At 38.4% G+C, this 9,394-nt stretch overlaps 1 protein-coding gene across 1 annotated transcript in view; it reads right to left on the bottom strand.

Annotated features, from left to right (window-relative positions):
* Positions 1–9,394, bottom strand: part of LOC107705977 (myomegalin-like) — a 53,193-nt gene that overhangs the window by 10,103 nt on the left and 33,696 nt on the right. Inside the window, exons 34-43 of the mRNA XM_016509520.1 lie at positions 8,655–9,051; positions 8,352–8,572; positions 7,945–8,005; positions 6,429–6,619; positions 2,458–2,745; positions 2,247–2,372; positions 2,028–2,144; positions 1,820–1,946; positions 822–943; positions 538–738 (exon numbers count right to left, since the gene is read on the bottom strand). Of these exons, the coding sequence (XP_016365006.1) occupies positions 538–738; positions 822–943; positions 1,820–1,946; positions 2,028–2,144; positions 2,247–2,372; positions 2,458–2,745; positions 6,429–6,619; positions 7,945–8,005; positions 8,352–8,572; positions 8,655–9,051 (1,851 nt within the window). The remainder of the gene's footprint in view (positions 1–537; positions 739–821; positions 944–1,819; positions 1,947–2,027; positions 2,145–2,246; positions 2,373–2,457; positions 2,746–6,428; positions 6,620–7,944; positions 8,006–8,351; positions 8,573–8,654; positions 9,052–9,394) is intronic.

Genomic DNA, 9,394 nt, shown 5'->3' with positions numbered 1-9,394 from the left:
CACAAAAATGTTACTGAGCAACTGACGAGTAACAAGTTCAGCGCAGATTTTCCTCGCTCTTTGGACTTTGAACCCTGGCGCCGCGAGCTCGTGCAGCGCTGTCAGAATACATGCAATTCGTGCGTGCATTAGAAAATATAACATTCTGCAGTTTATTTACTAATCGTTTGAAGCCGTTTCGCGATTTCAATCATCATACAGTAACCTAACCACCAGCATTAGCCACCTATTCTTCTCATCGGAGACGTGATGCAGCACTGAACAGTCTCTCGCTGTCGGTGCTTCGTGCTTTTAATGATTTCTGCGTCTTTCTCTGATAGTTTCAAATACTTTCACACTGCCGACATGTTTGCTGCATTAGTGCGTGCCTCTATTTGATCGCGTTAGTCATTGTTCGGTACATATTATTCGGCCGAACACTGAAAGAGATTTTTTTGTTATTTTCGGCCGAATAATTTCGGTTGCCGAATATTCGGTGCATCCCTAATAATTAACGCATTTCAAATAAAGACACTTGTTTGTGATGTGTGTGTGTACCTGTTTTAGGCAGCAGGTAGTTGATGTTAATGGTTGATCTGGGGTCGGTGCGGGTCAGCAGCTGTTGTTCCAGTCTCTGTCTCAGTGTGGTGTTGATCTGGATGCTTCTCTCCAGCTGAACACGCAGCTGTCTGATCTCAGCCAACAGCTCGCTCAGATCCGCTGCTGAACCGCTCTCAGATCCAGAGCCACGGCCCTCACCTGAACACACACACACACAGATATCAGGGGCGTCTCAAACCGCACGTGTGTGTGTGCGTGCGTGCGTGTGTGTTTGAACACACCTGTGTGAGTGTGTGTGGAGTTCTTCATGTGCTCATGCACCTGCAGCTCCACACGCACAGACTGCAAGAGCTGCTGGGTGTCACACAACTGCTGCCTCTGATGACTGTTCTCACACTGCAATCTGAAACACACACACACACACACACATCAGTGCATGCACAAAATAACTTTTTATGTTGTCCTCACTGGTTGCATGTAAAACTAACATTCATGCAACTGTGTTCGATGTCAGATTTTTTTAGATGGTTCATTTTATTTGAATCAGTCAAACCAAATTATAAATGAGTCTGAATTAAACAGATTTGAATTTGTCAGACAACCAACTCACTCACTGAATGAGTGCAAACAATTACTGCATTAAAAATTTAATCACTTACTAAATCAGTCACAATGAATCGGACAGAGTGCTTACTGCATTAATCACCGAGTCACTTACTGAATCAGTCAGAACCATTACTGCATCAACAAATAAATAACTTAATGAATCAGTCAGAATGATTACTGCATCAACCGATTCAATGAATCAGTCAGAATGTTTACTGCATTAACTATTGAATCACTCTAAAAATCAAATCAGACTTAAAACTGGCTTTTAGCAGTTGAAAAATGCTGTGAACTAAAATGTTTGTAAGATTTAAAACCATTCAAATATTAACTGGTTGCTCCTAGTTAAAGACACTCATTTGTAGATGCAAATGAAGATGTAGGAAACACTGATGTGCATCAACTGAAAAATTCAGGGACGACATAATGAGTGTGTGTGTGTGTGTGTGTGTGTGTGTGTGTGTGTGTGTGTCCGTAACATGAAACTCATTAGCCAATTACACATTTACCTCCTGGATTACAAATAATTGCAATAATTAAAACATTACACAGTCCCACTGAGAATGACATTATATGATACACACATTACATGACACCAAACCACTGTATCTGCTGCTGATCTCTTTTATAAAGAAACACAATTTCCGGTGGATGGATGTCCCATATGCATTACCTATACAGGTTGTCCTGTAGTTGTGTTCTTTCCTGTTTCAGTGTTTCACGCTCTTTTCTGCTCAGCTCTAGTTTAGCAGTTCGTCTGGCCAAAGTCTCCCTCAGGCGGTCGTTCTCCTTCTGTTTATCTGTTTAAAACACACACATCTGTGACAACAGCTGACAGATCACATCCAGAAGCAGTTTTAACAGTTTAGAGCCTATGCTACCTCGTGCTCCCTGGTTGAGCTGCTCTTTGAGTGTGTGGTTTTGGGCGAGGAGGAAGTGGAGTTCACTGCTGATGTGAGCATGCTCCTCAGAACCAGCGATGAAGATGTTAGTGGCTGCTGATCAGATACACACACACACATTTTGAGTGATTAGAAGATTTGAGGAGCGTCGTGATCAACTTCAAACATGAAATGAATGTGTATGCTCTGTGTGTTCACCTGAGTCTTTTTCAGCTTGCTGTAACTTTCTTTCTAACTGTTCTCGGAGTCTCTCATTGGTTCTGATCGTCTCTTCAAGACGCTGACGCAATGCTCGGATCTCCTGAAGGTGTTCTGCTAACAGATCTAAGAGGGAGTGAGAACATAAATGTGGATGAAGCTAATTCTGCATCTATTTACATTCTATAACGTTAAAGCTCTCGGACTCTACCTGAGTTGATGGTCTTGCTCGCTGACGTGTTCTGCTGATCCGACTGTTTGTCTTCGGTCTTTTTCTGTGGGTTGTGCTTCAGGACAGATCGAGTGAGGTCCAGTTCACTACGAAGTGTAGCGTTCAGTTCCTCGCTGCTTCTCAGCTGCTCCTGCAGACGGCCATTTTCCCGCTGTAGCATTCCGACACTCCCCTCTTCACCATCGACCACGCCCCCTTCAACAGCCACGCCCCCAGATCCCAGCCCCGTATCTGAAAACGCATCGCCATTGGTTGCCATCAGCCCTGCAAGAAACGACAAGAAAGACTTGTTTACAAGTGCGTACAAGAATAATTGGTGAATTTTGAGTACAAAAACATGCTAATAGCATTTCAGCAATTTTGAGTATGTCTCCTTTGCCATCACTCAATTGTATTATATTAAGTATGAGGTATATTAGACACACCAGCATTCAACAGTTTAGGGTCACTTCTGCTCACCAAGGCTGCATTTATTTAAATACATTAAAAACAGCAATATTGTGAAATATTATTACAATATAACAGTTCTATTTGAATACATTTCAAAATGTAATGTAATTTATTACTGTGATGCTAAGCTGAATTTTCAGCATCATGATCCTTGAGAAATATACACTACAAATACATTTTTATGTAAGATAATGAAAACAATATTTGTCTTTATAATAACATGCACAGATGAACCAAGTGCAATAAGGGGACACTTATTAATAAGGTAAACTTTTAATTTGACTTCATGTTGAGCTTAATGTCTTACAACACAGTTTCAAATGTTGTTACCAATGTTGTTATCATTAACTAAAACCCAAACTACCCACTTTATTTTTCCTGTAAGAGCAGGTGCGGCCATTTGTAAATTGAATGTGTCTGGCTTCCGGTCTCATCCACTTAGCTATTTTTAGCTGTACAAAACCGCTCGTTTTGCTGCTTGATACTGTAAACTGGTGTGTCTTACTAGGCCTGGGCGATAAAACGGTATCGATATTTATCGACGGTACACCCTCTTCGATAACGATAGAAAAAAATGTTCAATATAGCGCACGTTATAGGCACGTGCTATGAGTGACGCATACCGCACACACAAACACGAACACATGCTGAATTGAGTGCTGTGCCTGTGATTTGTGGAGGTTTATTCCGTTTCACTGCATCTCATATGTTTTTAAAGGCAATCTGTGTGATGGGCGATTCGGCTCTTTGTATTAAGCAGTGCATAAATACATGATGCTATTTTATTCATTCGTTTGATTTATACGAGTTAATTTAGACGTAATGCACGCTTTTCTTTTTATAGACAGTTATTTCCTTTGCGATGGCAATTTAATGTGCTGCATTATTTTGCTCATTGCGCCCTCCTGTGGCTTCGTGAGACAAGCCAAAAGTTTCCTTCAGACCTTTTTAATCTGCATATAAAACATTAGAAATTAGATATTTGTTTTCTTTGTTTTAAAAAAGGTTATAAAAAATGTCAATAATTATCGATACCGAACGATATGAAACATTATATCGTTGATACATTTTTTAGCTATATCGCTCAGCCCTGTCTTACCACATTATTTTAATGTATTATCTTAATTATGAACACACTGGTTTGTAGTGCAAACAGTTTTAACGTTTACTGCACCTTGTTATTCTTCTCGTTATTTCCCCGCAGTGGCTAATGAACCGGAAGTCTCGCACATTCACAGAAAACGGCTTACTTCTGCGTTGAAAACTAAGGTGGATAAAAATTGTTTTGGGTAATTAAAGTTGAAATAAAATAAAATATAAATATTAGATGAAAAACTTAAAATTAGAAATGTTGCCTCAACAACTAATTGAAATAAGTTAAAGTACTACGTACTAAAATTACTAACACTAATATTGAAAATTAAATAGAATAATAGAATTTAAATTAAAAATAGAATAATTAAATAAATTCTAAATAGAAATATAAAAAAATTATAAAAGCATTAAAAAAAAAGTAGAATTTAAAACATTCTGAAAACAAAAATAAAAGCTAATTAAAAATATTACAAAATACTGTAATAGTACATACATAAGGCTAAAATAGCACTGGTTCAACCATCAACTTCTGTTCCTTAAGCCTAACCTATAATTCAAGACAGCAAGGCATCAGCAGCACTTAAACGCAGAACTGGACAGTTAAGAAAACATTACCGCTTGAGTTTTACCTTCCTCTTTGGTGACTTTGAGCACTTTTCTCCATCTGCTACGAGAGATGCTGTTATGGACCACAATTTGTTGACTCATGTCCAGAGCCGAGCTACTGTTAACCTAGACCTGACCAGATGTCAGTATAGTTTCAAACCAGTAGAAAGTTTAGAACAGCAGTAACACTCTCACGAACATCACTTAACATGAGACCCTTGCTTCTAATAACGTTGGTGCTAAACAACCTGTAAATACGGTGTTGTTCATCACGCGTTCACTGAATACATCTCCAATCTCTTGATCTATTGTGTCCCAGCTGCTGGGAAACCTGAACCAGGTCGTTCTGAAGAGACACCAGGAGTAACAAATTCCTTCTGTTGGCTAGTGTAGTGCTATGAGAGTTACTCCAGCATCTTGTGCCAATGTTTTTACTTAAAAAAAAAAAAATCTATCCGTTTGCATGAAACTAACTCAACAAATCAGCAACCCACTGGCTCAGGGCTCTTAAAGGCTCTCAGGAGGGCAGAGGAGATAACAGTGCATACTGAATAATGCATCTGTAAGGACCAGTAATGGGACACCAGCCTCAGCTCCTGCCGTTTCACTACACAATTCTAATACTCAAGCCTGCAGATTAACAAAAATAGATAAATGCATATTTAATATCAAGACAGCACACATGGGTTGGGCTCAATGTTCACTAAAATACCTCAAAAGATACAATCAGTGATAAATAATAAATACGTTTTGCTGAAGTATTGCAATTATGCATCACACCTACAAAAATAATTTAAAACTCAAAAATAGAAATTTAAATTAAACTTGCCATGGCAATGGACTGAAATTCTGAAAAGGACTGAAAGTACTAAAATCACTCAAAATACAAATAAATTAAACCTAAACAGAAATTTAAAAAAAGACAAAAGCACATAACATTACTAATAAATAAATAAATAAACTACTAAAATTTTATTACTAAAATAAATACTAAAAATGTCAAATATTAATAAATACTATGAGAGTTTACTAAAATAACACTGGTACTACATTTATTTAAAAAACAAAAATAAAGTGGAATAAAAATTAAAAAAAGACAAAAGCACAAATGAAAACTGAAAATACAAAAATAAAAACTAATTGAAAATATGAATAAATATGATCAGAATGTATAAATAATACTAAAATAACACTGGTACTAAAATTACTAAAACAAAAATAAACCTAAATATAAAAAAAGCACAAAGAAAATTACAAAAACCAAAATACAAAAATAAATCCAATTGAAAATACTAATAAATACTGTAACAGTATATAAATAATACTAATAAAACACCAACTTCAGTTACTTAAACCGAACTTATAATTCAAGTAGACAAAGCATCAACACTACCTAAACGCAGAACTGGACAATTCAGTTTACACAGAATAATATTACATAAGCACTGAGACTGTGAGACTGTGAGAAATTGAACAAGACTTCAGTGTTACAAAGTACCAAAACTCATTTGACCTGTATATCTCTCCAGGTCAAGAGGTCACTGTGGGAAATCAACAAGAGCCCCATGTGAAGGTTTACTGGATAAATAATTCAGCTTGATTTAAAAGGTGCTCTGCCTTGAACTGAGATTACATTCATCTATTACCACGGAGTCCGTTCTAGGCTGATAAAACATTGAAGAACTTTATTGGAAGGATGTTCACGAACGTTCAGTTATAATTTGGGATTCTAATGTGTTAGTTGAGATGCAATCAGATGCGTTCAGAAACAAACTTACACCTGATCAGGTGAGTGTTACCTGTGTGAGGTCTGTTGGGGGTCTGCCTGCGGCCAGCAGGAGGGCTGTCGTGGAAGGAGGTTGTGCCTTCAATGGACAGCCTGTCACTCATCTCGGAGTCTGAGCACTGGTGCATTCTGGGAACTTGCATTCGCAGTTGATGTTGCAGAGATTGAATGAGCCAGTCTTTTTCCTGTAGCTTTGCAGAGAGTCTGTCACACACACACACACACACACACACAAAACTGTCAGGAATCAATCAGAGGGAGATGATAAACATCAACAATCAACACAACAACAACAATATACAAGATAATAAGGAAATTAGGCTAAATCCCAAATCCTATACTTCTACTACTAGATACTTCTAGCATTTAGTTAAATTAATTAACTTAAAATTAATTTAAAGTTTAGGTTCATTTAAAATCTGCTGTGGAAGCTACTAGTTTAAATAGCATGCATGGATGCATGCTTCAAAAATCTCAAAAAACAAACACTATCATTCTAAGTTTTAACTGGAATTTTTTTTTTTACTGTTTTTTTTGAAAGATGTCTCTTCGGTTCACCAAGGCTGCAATTATTTAATCAAAAATACAGGAAAAACAGTAATATTTTGAAATATTATTGCAATTTAAAATAAGTGTTTTCTATGTTAATATATTTTAAAATATAATTGATTGCTGTGATTTTCAGCATCTTTACTCCAGTCTTCAGTGTCACATGATCCTTCAGAAATCATTCTAATATGTTGATTTGCTGCTCAAGAAACATTTCTGATTATTATCAATGTTGAAAATAGCAGTTTTTCTGCTTCATTTATTTAATTTTATTCTTTGATGAATAAAAAAAGTTGAAAAGAACAGCATTTATTTGAAATACAAATCTTTTGTAACATTATAAATGTCTTTACTGTCACTTTTGAATTTAATGCATCCTTGCTGAAGTGAAAAAAAAAAAGAAAAAGAAAAACTTTCAACGGTAGCATAATTTGGGACACATTAATAATAATAATAATCTTTCATACTATATAATATGGATAGTATATAAATTGGGATGGAGCCTGAATCTGGCTGTAAAGACCGTCACCCAAAGAGAAAATACGACACAAAAACCATAAATGACTAAAGCCTTAAAAGATTTCTGTTATAGAGATAAGAAACACTGCACTGCACACATGCCCTTGCAGGCAGCACTCACAAGTCAATGTAATGCTGTGTACTAATGGCAAGATTCTGGTTCTGCCTGCACAAATAAACCATCAGTAGCTGCTGCTGTTCTCTGTCGCCCTCTATCTGAGAGCGCAGGTACTGCAGCTCCTCCCACACCCACTCACAATCACTGTCAGAAGGAAGCCAAAGACTATGGCATCAAACACCAGCTGGATTAATGGATAATAGTAGCAACAGACTCAAGTGTACACTACAGCTTAACCATGCAAACTCTTCTATTACAATATGATTCTTCCCTGAGATTTTATTAACTGTGATATCACAAGCACATCGTTTTTAGCAGATATAAAGCTGAAAGCTGTTCTCACCTGAGCTTCATCTCTGACTCTGCTTCCTCCTCATTATCCATACCAGACCCTCCAGTAGAAACTAAATGATAACAGAAAACACACATATACTTCAACATTTTAGTTTATTTATGGCTATGTTTACAATGGAATACTACTGTTATGCTACTTACAGTACCGTATATACTATACTATGCTGCTTACAATTGTTTTAAATAGTATGTGAAACCAGTGTTATTTTAGTATCAAGATACTATTTCAGTTTTATACTGTGTATATATATATATAAAATGATTTTAGCAAATGGCTGCAATATAACAAAGAGTGAAAAATTTAAGGGGGTCTGAATACTTTCCGTACCCACTGTATATTATATTATTGCGCAAAGTTTCCCATCTCTTCCATTCTCTGTTTTTGTGTATATTTACCCTGCTCCAGTCTCTCCAGCAGGCTCAGGCTGTGATCCAGCTGCTCTCTGAGCTGGGTTCCCTGAGCGGAGTGCATGTTATCGGGCTGAAGTAACTCCTCTAAAGCTCTTCTGAGCTCCAGAAACTGTTTACGCTGTTCCACACCCAAACCACGAGACACACGGATCTGTTCCCGCAGCTCACACAACTCCCGGGCCTGAGACTGGACCAGAGACTCGATTCTGCCAAGAGAGAGATGATGACATTTAATAAATAAGCCACAAGATGAAGCAGAAATATTGATGATGGATCATGGAAAGCCACCTGGATGGAGAGCCTGCTTGGCTGCTTCTGTTCAGGGTTCTCTCTCTTTCTAGCTCAGTGCTCAGCTGGGCGATTTGAGACTTCATCATCTTTGTTTCTTCCTCTTCTTCACCTGCTGTGGGGTCAGAGGTCACACTCAGGAGCTCAGACGACAAAGACTTCTTACGCAGCTGCCTCTGGAGGTGCTGGATGACTTTGTGCTGTCCTTCGATCTGTGACCTGAGCTGTTGGATGTGCAGGGTGGGGTCGGCGTGAGGGTCGGAGGGTCGAGGGGAGCTCAGGCCAGGAGAGCTGGGGTACGAGGGGCTGGATGCGGTAGTGTCAGGTGAAAATCGGTCCTGAGTGCCCGCAAGGACAGGAGACAGAGCGGGAACCAACCGCAAAACACCGTCCACATCTGATAGTGACATCAAACACACAGAGGACGCACACAAAGAAAACACAAAGACATAAACAGGTGGATTTAAGAAAATTATAGAAATGGTGGAAGGAAGTTACAGTCCTCAAAGATTAGTTACATCCCTGATAGCAACAGACTGCGGGGCGGATCCGCCCTCAAGTCGGCAGCTCCGCTGTACTGTCAAACTCTGTTCGGTCATTCGCCCAGAATATGCCCCGCCTCCGGACAGCGCACTGTCAGTTAGCGGACTCATTATGGACACTGCGCGGATTAGCAATCCGAACACGTTTTTTTTTTTTTTAACCGGTGCCCTCTCAGAAATCCTCCTCAGAGTGGAGAA

This window comes from Sinocyclocheilus rhinocerous, unplaced genomic scaffold (assembly GCF_001515625.1).
Source record: "Sinocyclocheilus rhinocerous isolate Xijiao unplaced genomic scaffold, SAMN03320098_v1.1 scaffold1045, whole genome shotgun sequence".
Taxonomy (NCBI): Eukaryota; Metazoa; Chordata; class Actinopteri; order Cypriniformes; family Cyprinidae; genus Sinocyclocheilus; species Sinocyclocheilus rhinocerous.
The sequence above is the reverse complement of the archived record's forward strand: the minus strand, read 5'-3'. Positions and strand labels throughout refer to the sequence as shown.